The following is a 17,657-nucleotide window of genomic DNA, read 5'->3' on the forward strand; positions in this document are numbered from 1 at the left end:
CCTGCAGACTTGGGATCTTCCATTCGCTGCCTGATTTGAGAAGTCAAACTCTGGATCAAGGAATAAACCTTGTCACATGTTCTCACAGGATTTCTGATCAGCTTCATTGATTTTATCAGAGAGATGCTTCCAGATGGAGTAAGCTGCAGTATGAGATAAAACAAAAACATTCCTTACCAAACTAGTTGTATCTAGAGCTAGGAAATCCTAACAAAACAACCTCTCCCCACATCTTTCGATTCTCAACTTTCTAAACTCCCTTAAAGCAAGAGTCTCAAACTCACAGCACATGAGCCATCTATAGCTGGAACATTTTTACAATCTGGCCTGGGAGTCCCGTGGAGGAGTGGGGTTCCATATCCAGCCCCCAAGCCCTGCCACTTCCTGTCTCTACCCCACCCTCTCCTCTTATTGCACTCCTTCTCCCGAGGGACGGGACCTCAGTGGTCCCTGGGGCAGTGGCATGGGGCAGCGGCAGAGGTCAAGCCCCCTTACACTCAACATGGCAACAGGAGCCAGAGGAAAGCACAGTGCACTCAGTAAGCACACACTCTCCATTTTGCTGTACTTCCCCATGCTGCAATGTATGCAGGGGCCGCCAGCAGTAATCCACAAGGTCGTGCCCCTCAGGGGCAAGTGGAGTAATGCGGGGCAAGAGGTCAGAGGGATGGCAGGAAGGAGCAGGACTTGGGGATGACTATCAACACGTTTTCCTTCCCCCCCTGGGAATTCTGGGCCATATTGTGAAAATGCTCTATGTTGAGACTCCTGCCTTAAAGTCAGAATTAACACACTGTAGCAGGGATGTGAATGACTAGTCTCTTCCCCTCACTCCCTAGCTGCCTCTTTCTGATAGAGGCAGCAAGGGATGCAGGAAGGGACGCTTCAAAGCAGCAGTGCCGCCTGGAGCTTGGGGCCAGATCCCAGCTCCACGCAGTGCTGCCGCTTTGAAATGCCACAGGGAGCCTGAAATCAGGCTCCACTAGGTGTTTAAAAGCAGCAGGGCTGCGTAGAGCCTGGGGTCAGCGGGGGACTCCCCCGCTGACCCTGGACTCCATGCTGTGCTGCTGCTCTGAAACACCCCCTCCTGCATCAACTATCTGATTATCCAAATAATGGACATTTTACATCCCTACACTGTAATATAAATCAAAAGCAGCAAGCTTAATCCAAGTGTCAAAAGCGAAGGCTTAGATGACAAACAATTCTGCATTGAATATCGCAGCATTGTCAGGAATGGAATTAAGCTTTCCTCTTATGTTAATTATGTATTCTCAAAAGTAAGAATTCTGAGGAAGTTCAAAACTTTGTGAAAAGATTTAAAGATTTATTGTATTTTGTTTTTAACAACTTCTTTAATATTGAAAAAAAACAATTTCTCAAGAGAAATCAGAAAGGTAGATAGACTAAGCTAAATGAATCCTAATCTATCATGAAAGGAATTTTATATAACAAAATTTGATTGGACAGAGAAGGTAACCAGGATTCTGACAGTAACTGATTTTCTAAAAAAGCCAATAATACATGGCTGCTCCTGTCATGTTTTTATTTCTTTCAGGATAGAACAAAACTTAGCAGGAACCAAATCAATCATTCAGACCTCAACTAATCATTTAACTTAAGGAGCCAAGCATGATCACCATTAAGTAAGCCAGTAATGCTGTATAAGGCATTGGAGAGTGACTGAACACTTGTTGATTAACCTTCACTTTTTTAAAAAGGAGTTCAGGATAAGAAAAAGCAGTCCAATCAGAATATTTTCATATTTTAGGAGCACCTGCAGGATCTTCCCCCCCCCTTTTTTTTTCCAGAAAGAAATCTAGCACCCTATTCAGTTCTTTACCCCATATATGTGGAGATCAGGTCCAGAAGTAGCAATAAAATCTGAAGCAAGCACATACTGCCTTGCAATTGCCTACTTACTACAGCAGTTATCTAAGTGCCATGAAGGTAGGGGAGACGTATTTTTGAAAATGTAGAAAAATATCCTAAAAATGTTTAAAATGAATTTAAATTGCTATTGAATTATTGTTTAAAAGTGCAATTAAAACTCGGATTAATCATGACTATATTTTTAAATCTACTTTTGCATTAATTACTAGAGTTCACTGAGATTGACAGCCCTAAATAAAACCTAGACAAATACAACCCAGACAAAATTTTGTATATTTTGCTTCACAGAAAACTAATCCTGCCAACAATCTTGTAGAAAGATAGGCCTACAATGAGTTTGAGTGAATTCAGGCATTAAAATGAAATTTAGATATTATCCTGAGCAATAGGATGAAATATAACAAAACAGAATTAAAATTATGAAAAAGGAGAATTGATTGTATTAAATATGTAATGACCCTAGAAATCCCAGTGTTATTTTATTTCAGGTTTGGGTTAAGGTAATCAAAATAAAGAAAACATGGTTAACTAGGCACCAGATTCAACAAATAACTAGATATGTGGTCTGTCTAGAGAAAAATGATTAGTCTTGAAGTTGAGAAATATGGCAAAAGAAGGAAAGAAAATGACAACTTTGAAAAGGGGACTCAACCATTAAGTTTTTTAAGACCATACAAAAAGGTAGGGCACAGACTTAAAATGGCCTTCTCTGGCTTTAGGTAAGGTCTTACAACCAGCAATGACAAAGATTTTAGGGATTTCTTTGTCAGAGCTTTTCCTTACTATTCTGGTGTCGTATCGTGTCTCCCAAGTAAGATCCTATTGTGAATATTTTGGCCAATATGTGTAACTGAAAAGTTGCTAGAATTATAAATGTGATATGCTTGTATTGGTACTTTGGACATTACCAATCCTCAGTGGCCTTTGGACTAATTGTGTGAACACTGGATTGTAGCAAACTAATACATTTCTGTTGGAAATAATTTCTCTAATATCTACTGACCTTTTCATAGTCTTCAGGTGTAAATTCTCTGTCCCTCTGGAGTATTTCATGGAGCCTTGCTTTAACACGATGCTGGCAGCTGCTTAAGGAATCACTGTCACTGTCCAATAAGCCATTCATATTAGCACTTTTCACCATTTGAACAAGAATAGGAGTCAGCTCTCCCTCTAAAGCCAGTAACCCCTGAGAAAAAGAATACAGCTATTCAGAAATGAACAAACATAAAGAAGGAGTAATGCAGCTATTTTAAGCTAAGATGTTAATGTAGATGCCACAGTATATTATTCAAGTAACTTGCCATTATCTTAAGTGTTGAGATTACAAAAACTCACTCAATGAAATCATTGTATAGCTTACTGCATGTGCTCTCTCTCTCTCTTTCTCCTCCCTATATTTAGGATACCTAATATATATTACTGTTATTTGCAATAGGAATAAGCACTAAAACTTCTGCTACAAAGAGAATGAGTGGCAAACTTAAGCAGGAACTGAGCTTCTGGGCTGGGAAGTCTTTCTGGTACAAAGATAGGTAAAGAACTGTGAAAGTTTGGTTAAAAAAAGTTTCTAATTCTGCATGGAGGTTGTTAAGATTTTTTTTTTTTTTTTACAGATCATATCTAAAAGTTCACAGGGCTCAAGGATACGGAACAGGACTTTTTAATTTTACAAAATTACCCTACAACTTTTAAAGCATAACAAAATTACTATATGCACAACTGAACAGCATAATGATTAAGAGCATTTCTTTTGTCAGATAAAATAATTAGTAAGTGGTGAGATGTGGTTTAGACATTTCTGCTCTAACAATCTTACTAAAGGATATTCCGGTAGAAAATAAGTTTATATTGTACAATCTTGTAATAGCCTATATTAAAAAAAAACTAAATCAGGTTATATTAATTTTACATCTCTGGTTTTATCAAAGCATAAAAGCAACCCAGTATTCGGTGTGTAATTTGTCTTCTTTACATAGGTCCCATGCAACTAGAGCACTTACTATCTCAGTTCAGTTCCTAAAATCATGCCTATAATTTGTCATAGTTTGTTGGAACTTTCAGATTAACAAATATTTAAAAGGCATGGAGATTAAGATACCTTTTCATCCTCAAAAGTGGTCTACTGAAAGGACTAAGGAACACTTCAGGGGCTACATAAATAAAAGCTTGTACTGCAGCTTAACAGGCTAAATGCCTTCTGATGCTTGGAAGGCTTCAAATGCAAGAGAAGTGAATTTGAATCTCTTTTCATGAGCACTAAATAATTTATTTTTAAATTAAACTTTTCTTTTTGTTCCATAGGTTGCAATAAAACCCTGTATTTCCCTTAACTTGCTAGAGAACACACATAAGATTCTTAAGATTTTCACATTTCCTTGTTGAAAATACAACTTCACATAGTACCTTTGCAAAAGCTGCTGCAGTCATCTGAACTCGTCCTTCATCAGATGCATATATTTTCAGATCATGTCGATAAGTACTATGTAATCTAAGTAAACCACATCCAGGAAATCCAGCATAATCTCCTACCAAACAAATATTTTTTTTCAGAGACTCTTGTAAATGTAATGATATCATGTATGTTTAAAAGGCTAATTTAAATCATATAGCACAAGAAGATTACCTTGTCCACCTGGGTACATGCATCTAAAAGCTCTCCCTAGCTCCTCAGCCTGGACCCTGCCTGCAGGGGTCAGTTCACCTCCCCATTTCAGAACTAGAAGCAGGGATGGTTCATTTCTTCTGTTATCTAATTATATGCAGACAAATCAGTTAAAATAATTATCAACAAATGAAAATGTTTATTTAAAGAATATTAGATAATTATTAAATTAATCTTAAAGAAATATCAGAACTGACACATTGAGGTTTGTGTGCTTCAAGAAAGGGACTTCAACATTTGAGTCTCTTGCCATTCTAATAGCAAAATACCCCACTTGGTCAGTTAAAGCTAATACTTAATTCTGAAGACATCTATAGTTTAGATACTTTAAAAACAAATGAGACTTATATTACAGTGAAAACAAAGGAAGTGAAAGTAAGCACTAAAATTAATCAGCAGTCAGGAAATTCACAAGTATTGAATTTTAAATACCTTGGCATTATTGTATGTTTAAGGGTTTTTTCTGTATGAAAAGAATTAAGAGTACTAGGAGATATATGGAAAACTTAGACTTAGACACTTAGCAATTGCTAATCACAGTAACTCATCACAAGAAGATGTTGCTGAATATTTAGCCATAGTTCAAGTCCTTGTTTTATTTAATACTGTATTAACAATTAGGAGGTTAATTGTTTAAGTTCTACATACTCATACAAGGGAGTATGTATTGGTTATACTATACCTTCTTCTTCACTAGAAGTTTTCTGACAGCCATGAGGGAGATAGGTTAACTGGACTTTGCGATTTATGCCAGAGAAATGTCCATACCTAAAGCGAGGAGAAAAACACTCTTTACCATAAATTGACAGATTTTCCAATATATATCAATACTATCATACTGCTCTATCAATTAAGGATACAACAAATTCTTGAATTTTAATTGATTTTCATACTAACTTTCTAATTTTGCTGATTTGTAAATATGAAATAAAATTTGTCATATGGTCATATTTGCCATTATGAAATACTATCTATTTTTTTTCCCAATCATGCTGCCCAAGAAACTTCATCTCTCTCCCACCAGAAATAAACACTCCCATCCATCCACACTTTCCAGCTGCATGATTAATTATTCCACTTTGGTAGCATGAGTGTCCTGATTTGATTTGATCTGATCTGACATATACTGATAGCCTCTACAGGTTGGACCTCCCTGGTCCTGCAACACTAGGGCAAATCAGAGACTTTTCTGGACCATGGGTGGTGTCCTCTGCCACCAGCCCCAAGCCAACTGGCTCTCTGCCTCTGGCCCTCTCTATTTCCTGTCCCCTCCGAGCCAGGCTGTCTGCCCTGCTGTCACCAGTTCTCCAGGCTCCAGCCCCATGTTGCCACAGTTGTTAGACACTATACAAACACATAGCAAGAGGCAGATACTTTCCCCAAAAGCTTATAATCTACATACATGACAGGATAAGGCAAAGGAAGTATTTTCCCCACCATACAGACAAGAAATTGAGGAAACAGGTTACATTAAGTCATTTGTCCAAGGTGTCACAGTAAGTAAACCAGACCTCCTCAATTCCAGTACAATATCTTAAAATGACGAAACTATCCCTTCTCTCAATAGATTGAAAAATTCAGATTAATCTTGTCATACATTAATTTATCAACTGATAAGATAATTGGTTTTGAAAGCTAATGAGATCAAAACAAAGTCATTCCAGTTCTGACATGATGAGGATTATATAGTAGATCCTTACATCTCCAAAACAGTCTTCAACTGCTCAAGTTTTGCTTTGCTTTCTTCAATTTCAGAGTCATTATTTTGTCCAAGCTCTAGTAGGAGCTGTCTTGCTATATCAAGCACTTCCTAAAAAAACAAACAAAACAAACAAAAACCAATCACCACTATACATAAGTAAGGAATTCTATTATTAATCAGTTACAGAACTCAGAAAAAGAATATTAAGATAGACTTGCCTGTAACTGTTTTGGTTTCTTCAGTTTTAGCTTTCCAGACTTATATCCATCACATTTTTCAAAGAGATCAAAAAATCTTTACGAGAAAACATACAGATTAAAGGAGCATCTACTAAGAATGTTGACAAATATTAATGCTCTTTAAGGTAACCAGAAGATTTGCAATAAAAACAAACCGAAAAGATGGAACTAACATCCACCAATATCCAATCTCAATACCCCACAATTATGAAGAGTTTGTTCTTATATGCACTAGGTATGTAATAGTGTAGTCAACTAAACAAACACTGAATGAACAGCTAGCATAGGGATAAATAGCAGTGCAGATGGTGAGGCACTGTTTAAACTGGAAGAATGCCTAATATAGTTGAATCTTAGGGTATATAGCATACCTGGCTCACTACTTGCCCATGCCATACTACAATATTATTTCTAGCAGGGTGGTGGCTCAGGCTGGAGCTTTTCACCACAACAATGAAGAACTCTAGCAACAGAAAAAGGGTCAGGCAGGGTGGAGGCAGCAGGAAGAAAGGTTCCATTAATGAGCCTTTCCCCAATGAAGCCTTTCACTGCTAAATGTAGCTACACATTGCAGACAGTGTTGATACAGCCTACCTCTTATTGCAGCATGTAGCACATGTACTTTACATGGTACTCCAAATGTAAATAAGGTCTCTTTAGCCAAAATTGGCTTACCTCTGATGTTTAACTTCCATTTTCATTTTTTGCTTTGGAGTACGGTCCCCATGACGTATTACAGCTATAACGCATCTCAGCTCCATCCTGAACATTTAAAAAAGGACAAGTTACATTTCCCAGTTTTATACACCACTTATGGTTTTTATATTAAATGCATGAGTCTGACAGACAGTTACTTAGTCTACAAAAAATGCTTGACAAAATATTGAAATGACTGAAAGAACTTAAGGTTATCTGAAAATTATGTCAGGCAATGTAATTTACTATAAATTTTGTTTTTATGACTTAGTTAACTACAGAATAGCGATTTTAAGTAGTTTTTTAAACAAATCCATTTTAAGGTTTCTTTAGTAAAAAGAGCATGTTTATTAAAAATGTGTGTTAAGCTGACACTAGAATATTTATTAGCAACGAAGCGAGCTATTTTTAGAAAAGACTACACTTGAAAATCGGCTGTTCTATACTCAGCTTTACTAAGGATAACAAACTTCCATTACTGGAACAGCAATTGCAATTGACTTCTAGTTTTCATTGCACACAACAAGTGTTCATAGACGAAAGCTCAAACACCTTGAGAGAAGAGAAAATTCACAGAGGTTATATAAGAACTTTGCACAATTCAGCTACTGCTACTTTTTTTCTTACATTGTTCCAGATGTTGTTGGCACAATAGGGATATCTTCAGCTTCCAAAGGTATTGACCAAGGTATTTGAAACTGAGGAGCAAGTTCTCGCATTATGATATTTCTAAACAGCAAAAACCAAAAATTTACCACTAAATTAAAATGCTGAAATACTGAATGTAGTCCGTTTTTATCAATAACTGTTTATTAGATCAACACTGAGCACTGGATGGGTACTTACAGGTGTATTTTTATTTTAATAGTATTTAAATATTTGAAAAGTCTGGTCTTAATAGCTACAAAGACGACAACCTAACATTATGTGCATAATGTTAGCAGAGTAAGCTCTTATAAGAGATTCCTTTAGTCTATTCTAGAAAGTACAGATTGGAGCTCCCTGGTCCGGCACCATTATGACCTAACTGGCCCCCTGCGCTATCTTCTACCATCGGAATTCCTGGCTCTCTCCCCCCACAGCAGCTCAGCTGAACCACGCACCAACTCCCAGGCCCCAATCCTCCTGCAGCACACCGTTTCTCTCTGATCCTGGAACATCTGTGGTCATGCCAAACTATAGATGTTGCTGGACCTGAGAACCCTGGATTTTAGAGGTACAACCTGTATGTTAAAATACACCAATTTAAAGTTTATCACTGTTTGTATAGGATTGATTCTTGAGGACTTTACAGGATGGCATAATGTATCTTAGATGCTTGCCTTACTCTATGAAGAATGATTTCTGGGTTTCCCAAACTTAGTGCAAGCCTACTATTGATTTAGCTCTGCTATAACATTGCTTATTTTTAACATAAGGAAGAAATGCTGATGTAAACTGTTTATAGAATGATAGGAATCTAGCCTCAGTTGACTTTGTAAAATTGAAAAAGTGCTCTAGGATCTTCAGAATTCCTGCCACTAAATCTAAGCAGCAAGACTGTAATTGATGTTATTAGCTAAGATTAAATTTAACAGGAATTATTTCCCTTTTCTCACCTTGTGTGATTCAGCCTTTTTGCTCTACACCACTATTATACTCTTGTTTTAAGGACAGTTTAACTGGCCAACACAGAATCACTCCAGTTTATGGGAAACAATTCAGTGGTATGGTAAGCAGAGATAAAAGAGCCTGGTTGAAGGAAGGGAGGGCAGTTAGGATCCTTCCATAATGCATCAATTCTGGTCAAAGGCTTTGTCTACACTACCAAGAATTGTTGGCAGAAGTTGTCCATCTTTAACTAAAACTGCTGTGGCATGTGGTCACTGGCTCCCTGAGCAAGTGAAATGCATTCACATCAGCAGCTCTTACATCGACACAAGAGGCAATGAACTGTGGTGGTTATCCCACTGCAACTGGCTGCAGGATGCTTTGGGAAGGATTTGTAATGCCTCATGGGTTTGGTACAATGCCATATAATGCAAGTTCTCAATTCCATCATTACAGGGGCATCCTAGTAGATTGTCAACTGCTTATTTCCACTGAAGCCAGGGGGTGAGAGTATCACGCCTGAAGAGGAGAGTATCACGCCTTCAAAAGGCAGATAACAGGCTGACTGACCTATACTGAGGCAGGGAGAAGGGGGACCTCCTTCTCAATGTCAGCCCCCTGCATTGCTCAGCATAGCAGTCTCTCCAGAAGAAGCCCATTCTGCCTACGGTTCTGCAATTCCTTCTACATTCTCCCACAGCCTCTTCAGCTGCAGGAGGAGCAGCATCATGAGTAACCCTGTGCTCTCTCCTTGATTGAAAATGTCAAAAGCAGCACAGCGGTCTCTTTCCCCTCATCCCCTACTTCAGGCTGGGTCACTATGTTCCTAGTGCAGGGCAGAACAAGAGCATTCCAATGATTTGTTCCAAAGGGAGTGGCAGACTCAGCTGCCAGATACTTCCAGAAGATTAGAAAGGAGAGTGGCACATGGATGCAGGGCAGCATAGATCAAAACACTGAACAGAAAGATCAGGACAGGCATTGTGGGATAATGGCAGAAGCCAGTTCTGTTGACCAGGGGTTTCAAACTCTTGACCCATTGGCCATCTATGGCCAGAGAGCATTTTCACAATCTTGTCTGGGAGTTCCAGCAAGGGTATCTGTCCATACCCTTTCATAAGCCCTGGACCTCCCCCGCCCCCAGTTTTCTCTCCCCCGCATTTTCCTAAGCGACCTGACCTGGGGCGGGGGGGGAGGGGGCCTGAACAGGGTGGCAGCAAGGGTTGAGCATCCCTGCACTCAACGTGGCAATAGGAGCCAGGAGGAAAATGAGGAACTGAATGCAATGGGAGGCAGAAGGCAAGGTGGTAGCAGGAAGGGCTTGGAGGACAGATATGGACACATACCACTTGGGTCACCAGGATTCCTGGGCTGGATTATGAAACTGTTCTGGCTATAGCTGGCCCACAATCAATTAGTTTATGACCTCTGCTGTTGACAAAACAAACAGCAGTGCCTACTGATACTTTGTGGATAATAAAGGGGAGGGAAAAGAAAAAAAAAGTTTCTCATAATGGTGGAAGTATTTTGTTGCAGAGACTGGCAAAAAAGTTGCGATGTGTATGCACTCACTTGTCACCAAAAGGCAGTTTGGGGGCAACAAAACTTGGTAGTGTAGACAAATCATTAATTTTCAGCTGTTTGGGTTGTAGCCAATGTGAATTACAGTAGTCTGATGTCTGCCTAATACAATGAAGCAGCAAAAGACATGATGAAATTAGCATCAGGATGAAGGCAGTGAAAAGGTGTGCTTTCAACCAACCTTCGTACAGTACACCTCAACTTCCACTTCTTATTTGGGCTATAACCCTAGTAAATCTGTTAAGCAAATTTAACAAGTTAACATATTTCTTTATTTTTCTCTATAGCAAATATGTTCTCCAATGGCTTTTGGATTCTGCAACTGTCACTAACGGCATAAGGGAATGCACACGGAAATAAAATCTAAAGACTTTTACAAACTTATACCTGGATACATTTTTTTAATTTCTATTTATTCTTGATAATACTCACTTTAAAAGCAAAGGCTTTTCCTGTTTAACAAAAAACAAAACAAAAACAAAACAAAAACACTATCTAGACAATTCCTTGAACTTGTTCCAACCCTCAAATAAAAGGAGTCCTCAAAAATGTGCAAGATAGCAATACTTTGGAAACTGGATGAAAACTTCCATAGCAGACAAATGATTATTTATCATATATGCCAATCCTATAACATTAATTAATGAACACTTACCCAAGTATCTTCGCACAATCATCATAATATTTCATGGAATTCTTCACAAAACTGAAGCCATTGACGTCACAGACATAAGATTGTCCATTAGCACGCAACAAGTCAAAGCCACAAACTGTTTGCTGTTAAGAATAAACATTGAGAAATACAGTTTCTATTTCAGTCAAGGGTCTTGTGTTTCGAGACCTGCATGTTAAGTATGGTTCTGATCTGAAAAGGCAACACAAAAATGGTATTACGGGTTCTATATTTGTTGTTCTTCAGTGACTCCATATTAAATCTGCTCATTTTACACCCATTCCCTAATTACTAGCCTTACATCCCAACTTGAGTTCTTAGCTTCTCACACATGACTAGCAGCCTGAATTTTGCAGGCCAAATTCTGCTTTCAGTTTCACTTGAGTATCCAGACGATCTTTAGAGCTCCAATTGGACTGAAGAATATTCTTTTTCTGTTAGTGGTAAGTGATAAGGGGAGAGAAATACCCATATCACACACTCTTCTCATCCCTCAGAATTAACCAAAACTAAGCTATTTATAAGCTTGAGTAGTAAGTCTATTTTTAACAGTCACATTTTAGAAAATTATTTGTATTACTGTAGCACGTTGGAGCTTTAACAGGTGAGGCTTACCAGTTCTGGTTAACTCCCTGCTACGGGCAAGTAGCTGCTCCAGCCCTTTGGGGCCCACCACAGGCAGGGGCTGCTCTAACCAGACATCCAGAGCAATCCCTGTCCACAGCCAAGGAGTGGCCAGCAGACTGGAGTGGCCTCCTTGCTTGCCCCCGTTTAATCAGTTTAACATTTAGCTGGTTAATTAAATGGGATTTTACATCCCTAATACATAGGGGCCTTTTTTTGTTCATAGCTGTCTCAGCAAGAAGATTGTGTCAACAACAAACCTTTCAGCTCTGAAGCTGCACCGTGATTCAAGACAGATTTTGTCTGCAGGGGTCTGGCAAAGGCTTTTCCTAGCATAGTAAGGGAAAAGTCCAATAATTGTTACAGATGTTGTTCTCACTTTTTTTTTTAAATAGATAGAGCCCTGTGCAGATAAAATTTTGTATGGACATTCACAGCTGCAAAAATGAGCGGTGGATATCTGCATCCATATCCGCTGATACCTTCAAAAATAAAATGGATATCTGTGAATTTGCAGGGTCCTATTTATAGAGAGGGATTATATTAGCATATTTTATTTCTTCTGGTATTTCACCTTCTTTCCAGTACAGGCAGGGCAACCCATGAAGATGTTGCAGAAGAGGTTTTCTGTATCTTATGACCTCTAATGGTATGCAACAAGAAAAAACTTTGGAAACTGTAAAAAACTGACCTGTTTAAAAACAGAAGTCTTCCAAATACATAGCTATAGATATGTAAGCACTGATTAAAGAGAATTTTCACATACTACACAATTAGTAAGGGTGTGAGTCTATCATGGAGGTCACAAAGTCCATAACTTTCCAGAACCTCTGACTTCTGCAGTCGACAGATGCAACTGAACCTTATGGCCACAAGAATAGCTTGGGTGGTCCCAGGGCCAGCAACAGTGCTCCTGTTCCCCTCCCAACCCTCAAAGTCACCCAGCAGTAAGTGCCCTTCACCAGACGCAGGCATCACGGAGACTCGAGAATAGTTAAGATTTAGTCAGAAGTATATAGTACAAATCATGGTCAAGAGGCCATGAATTTTTGCTTATTGTCCATAACCTATTCATGACTTTTACTAAAGTTACCCATGATTAAATCTTAACCCTGAAAAATTACTACTATACATTTGATTAGCTGCGGTCTGCTTACCTTAAATGCAAGGCATACTTTCCAAGCAATCAACTTCTCTCTTGCATTCAGGATTACTGGGTATCGCACTTCTTTTCCTTCACTGTCTCGTTCTACCTTCCCATCCAAAGCTGGGGACTTCCTTGCTTCAGCATGTGCATAGTCTGGACCTACCGTGTACACCTTGATTTAAAAATTAAAAATTAACTTAGTTACACTGAGATTCTCCTATGTTCAGATCATGTAGCTGCACACACAAGTTCAAAACTTTAGTAAGGCCTGTCTACACAGTAAATTACTGCATGGCGAATAAAGGTCTCCATCTACGGCATATACTTGCACATCTAAGTGTTCCCTTACACCTTAATCACACCCTAACTACAGTTCCCTATGTGTTCTAAGTAATCAAGGTGCTAGATTCCAAAGAGCTCTGTTTGAAGATGTTAACAGCACTCTGTCATAGAAACTCACTGCGAATAAGATGTTAATGCCCTTAACCAATGATGAAGTGGCTTCTGGGCTTCATTTTCACTTCGTTCTCACAAATCATCCAGACTGATGGATTATCAGTATCAGACTAAGCAAGAGCAGAAGTGGTGATCTTGTGCCAAAGCTAAAAATTATGGCTGTCAACTGATGTGCATTAACGCCTGCGATTAACAAAGGAAAGAATTAACGCGTTTAACACATTAAAAAAATTAACGCGTTAATCCTTTCCTTTGTTAATCGCAGGCGTTAATGCTGTGCTGTCCCTTTGAGGAGCCACTCCACTGCTTCAAAGGGGCAGAGCGTTAGGAACATGGCATCTACTGGAGTCCCCAGCTGATCCCAAGCTCCACATTATGATGCCCCTTTGAAGTGCCAGTCCGGAACTTCATAAGGGCAGCACACTAGGAGCCAGGAATCAGTTGGGCACTCCAGCTGATCCCTGGCTCCTAATGTGCTGCCCCTTTGAGGCTCCTGGGCTGTCAAGCAATTAAAAAATGTAATCGCGATTAATCGCATGCACTGCCCCTTTGAAACACTGCAGCAGCATTTCAAAGAGGCAGCACAGTGGGAGCTCGGGATCAGCTGGTGTCTTCAGCTGATCCTGGCTCGGTGCAGCACTGCCCCTTTGAAGCACCACTGCAGTGTTTCAAAGGGGCAGTACATGTGATCGCAATTAAGTTTTTTAATTGCTTGATAGCCCTAATAAAATATTATGCTAAAATTGATTAAACCCATATGCTGTGAAGCAAAGAATAAGCTCTCTTCCCCCATCATAGGATTTGCAAACTCTCAGACAGGAAATAAACCTTTTTTTGAGTGGTAGATGATTTAGTTTTATGGATCTCTCACAGTTTGGGAGCTAGTCCTAGTACCTCCTGTTGTGAGAAAATTGCTGGATATTTTGTAGACAAAACCGATCACATTAGACATGCATCCATGGTGGCAGAGTTTGGTATTGAGAGAGCAAGGGCCTCCTAATCACTATAACTTCAGTCACTAATACTTGCTGAGGTACAGGTTTCTTTTTTTGCAAGTGTCACACTGTTGACTCATGGTTAGCTTGTGGTCCACTATGATCCTTAAGCCTCTTTCAGCAATACTCCTTCCTGGACAGTCTCTTCCCATTCTGTAAGTGTGAAACTGATAGTGCCTTCCTAAGTGGAATACTTTGCATTTGTCCTTATTAAACTTCATCCTATTTACCTCAGACCATTTCTCCAGTTTGTTCAGATTAAGGACGTAAGCGACTAGTTGACTATCTGATAAGCTAGTCAACTTATCGGAGTTGACTAGTCCCTTGACAGGTCGCTTCCCGCTGCCTGTATCAGAGACAAGCAGCAAGAAGGGGAAGCAGGAGTCCGTGCTGTGGGAGGTGGCTTAAAAGCTGGTTCCCCCAGCACCATCTCTGCAGGGTGGGCAGCGGAGGCAGAGGGTAGCAGGGACCGGGCATGAGCTGGGAATCAGCTGATTCCCAGCTCACACCCAGTCCCAGATGATGTGCCTCTGTGCCTGCCAGCTCTTAATACATGTAAACGGTTGGTGCGCAGTGGCGGGACCTGGCACAAACTGGGAATCAGCTGTCCCAGCTCACGCTGGGTCCCCCCTGCTGCACTTCAGCTTTTTAAATGTATTAAGAGCTGATGGGCTCCTAAAACAATTAAAAGGCAGAGCTGCAGCAGTTAGCTCCAGGGGTTAGGAACTAACCCCGCTGCGGTTCCCCTCCTTATTGACTAGTCAATGGAAATTCCATCGACTAGTCAAGTAGTTGATTAAACTAAATTTAACATTCCTAGTCCAGATCATTTTGAATTATGACCCTATCCTCCAAGCACTGCAACTCCTCCCAGCTTGGTATCATCTGCTAATTTAAAAAGCAAACTCTCTATACCATCGTCTAAATTACTGATGAAGATATTGAACAGAATCGGTTCCAAAATAGATCCCTGTGGAACCCTACCTGTTATACCATTCCAGCATGACTCTGATCCATTAATAACTACTCTCTAAGAATGGTTTTCCAGTCAGTTATGCACTCACCTTTTAGAGCCATCTAGGTTGTATTTCCCTACTTTATTGATAAGGTGGTCATGGTAAGACCATGTCAAATGCTTTACTCAAGTCTAGATATATCATGTCCACCACTTCTCCCTTATCCACAAGACTTGTTATCCTATTAAAGAAAGCTATCAGATTGGTTTCACATGATTTGTTCTTTACAAGTCCATGCTGGATTTTAACTGTCACCTTATCTTCATTATCTTCCAGATGTTTGCAAATGGATTCCTTAATTACTTGCTCCATTATCTTTCCTGGCACAGAAGTTAAACTGACTGGTCTGTAGTTTCCTGGTTGTTCTTATTTCCCTTTTTATAGATGGACACTCTATTGGCTCCTTTCCAGTTTTCTGGCATCTCTCCTGACTTCCATACTTTTCAAAGATGACAGCTAAAGGCTTAGATTCTTCTTCTATCATCTCCTTGAGTATTCTAGGATGCATTTCATCAGGCCCTGGTGACTTGAAGACATCTAACTTTTCCAAGTAACTTTTTTTATTATTTTAACTTCTAAACCTACCCTAGTTACACTAGCATTCACTATGTTAGGCATCCCATCACCATCTATTTTCTTGGTGAAAACCAAAACAAAGAAGTTATTAAGTGCCTCTTCCATTTCCAAGGTTCCTGGTTTTGTTTTTCCCTCTTCACTGAGTAATGGGCCTACCCTGTCCTTGATCTTCCTCTTGCTTCTAAATATGGGTACATCTAGACTACATGCTTCTGGGGACAGAGGCATGTAGATTAGACTACCAGTCATAGGAAAATGAAGCGGCGATTTAAATAATCGCCGCTTCATTTAAATTTACATGGCTGCCGCGCTGAACTGATCAGCTGTTTGTCGGCTCAGCGCTGTAGTCTGGACGTTCCACGGTCGACATCAAAGGCATTTGTCAACCTCCCAGGTATACAGAGGTTGCTTGAAAGCGTGAGGTGTGGTTTTTTCAACTTGCTGATGGCACCCAACTGTTTGTCTCCATCACATCTAACATGATTTAGTAGCTCAGCCAGCATCTGACTGAGATTAGGAAATGGATTTGGTTAGCTGGCTATGGCTCCACGTAAGAGAGTTGCAATAAACAACAGCATGAGATAGTGGAGGTAAAATCAGTCCCTCTGATTTTTGGAATACATCCATTCATTATGAGAGTTTGCAGTTTACGAGTAATTTTAGTTCCACAATTACGGTCAATTCCAATTGTGGTCAAATTACAACCCATGCCTCCTTTTATCATCCGTATTTGACTAGGAGGCTGCAAATTTTTCCTCTTTTGGAAGTGGATCTTGCCCCATTATCCAGGCATTCATCTCCTCAACATTAGCTACTACAGTGTATTCTACACAGGGTTACATCTTAGAACCATTTGGAGAGTGAGTGATTGTGGTCAACTAGGCAGCAGTTTGCTTACCGAGCAAGTCATCTCACTCTGAGTATACAATATCAGTGATCTCGGATCTGAATTGCACCATCGTCTATTGGTCCCAAGCAGAGTTTAAGATGTTGGTAGTTATGACCTATAAAATTCTACCCAGCCTGCGATCAGGCCTACTCAAAAGATTGCCTTTCCACATGACATACTGCCATAGTTATGGTCAACTGAAAAGCTTAAGCATGATCTCCCTCATTATAAGAGGATGTCACTGATCCAACATTCACAGCAAGGATTCAGACACTCGGGAACTTGCTCCCGCCTATGGTCCAAATAACTTGAATTTAGTGACTTTTTGGGATCTATTCCCAAAAGGAAGTTAAAGGAAGGAAAGGAATTTCTGTAAGTAACTAGCTAAGTTCCTGATGAAATAATTACCTGGGTTTTTATTTTATTGAAAATAACATGAAGGATGTTGTGTCTTATTTTAAATCTAAACTAATAAAAACTAAATATATAAAATAGATTAACAAAAAAAACCCTATAATGTACTTTTAGTATATTTGCTCCAAAAGAGTGTACATAAATAATCAAGCATGGTTCATTAGTAAATATACTATAGCATATCTGATAGAAATAGCTATATCTTAACAGAAGATGTCTGGTCAGATTACAACTCGGGTATCTTAACAGAAGATGTCCTATATGATCTATTATTTAATTAAACACTGAGAAAAAGGGGAAGTCCAATTTCTACATTGATTATATGGTATGACCTTCCGTAAGGCACTATTCTGTGTTTTTTTAAAACATACCTATTTTTAAAAACCGACAGAAACTTGCTAAACATCACATTATAATATATCCAGAGTCTGTAGTCATGAAACAGCCTAGTACCAATGTATGTACCAGCCACCATCCAGATGACAGCTTGTTCGTTTTGTCCTT

At 39.4% G+C, this 17,657-nt stretch overlaps 1 protein-coding gene across 15 annotated transcripts in view; it reads right to left on the reverse strand.

Moving 5' to 3' along the window:
• Positions 1-17,657, reverse strand: part of PPIP5K2 (diphosphoinositol pentakisphosphate kinase 2) — an 87,182-nt gene that overhangs the window by 43,156 nt on the left and 26,369 nt on the right. For all 15 annotated transcript variants that reach the window (XM_075932058.1, XM_075932056.1, XM_025181268.2 and 12 more), the window contains exons 8-18: positions 12,818-12,979; positions 11,019-11,140; positions 7,820-7,921; positions 7,172-7,258; positions 6,476-6,551; positions 6,256-6,365; positions 5,238-5,323; positions 4,517-4,642; positions 4,297-4,418; positions 2,897-3,079; positions 2-143 (exon numbers count right to left, since the gene is read on the reverse strand). In XM_075932058.1, coding sequence (XP_075788173.1) covers positions 2-143; positions 2,897-3,079; positions 4,297-4,418; positions 4,517-4,642; positions 5,238-5,323; positions 6,256-6,365; positions 6,476-6,551; positions 7,172-7,258; positions 7,820-7,921; positions 11,019-11,140; positions 12,818-12,979 — 1,318 coding nt within the window. The remainder of the gene's footprint in view (position 1; positions 144-2,896; positions 3,080-4,296; positions 4,419-4,516; positions 4,643-5,237; positions 5,324-6,255; positions 6,366-6,475; positions 6,552-7,171; positions 7,259-7,819; positions 7,922-11,018; positions 11,141-12,817; positions 12,980-17,657) is intronic.

Source organism: Pelodiscus sinensis, chromosome 6, assembly GCF_049634645.1.
Source record: "Pelodiscus sinensis isolate JC-2024 chromosome 6, ASM4963464v1, whole genome shotgun sequence".
Taxonomy (NCBI): Eukaryota; Metazoa; Chordata; order Testudines; family Trionychidae; genus Pelodiscus; species Pelodiscus sinensis.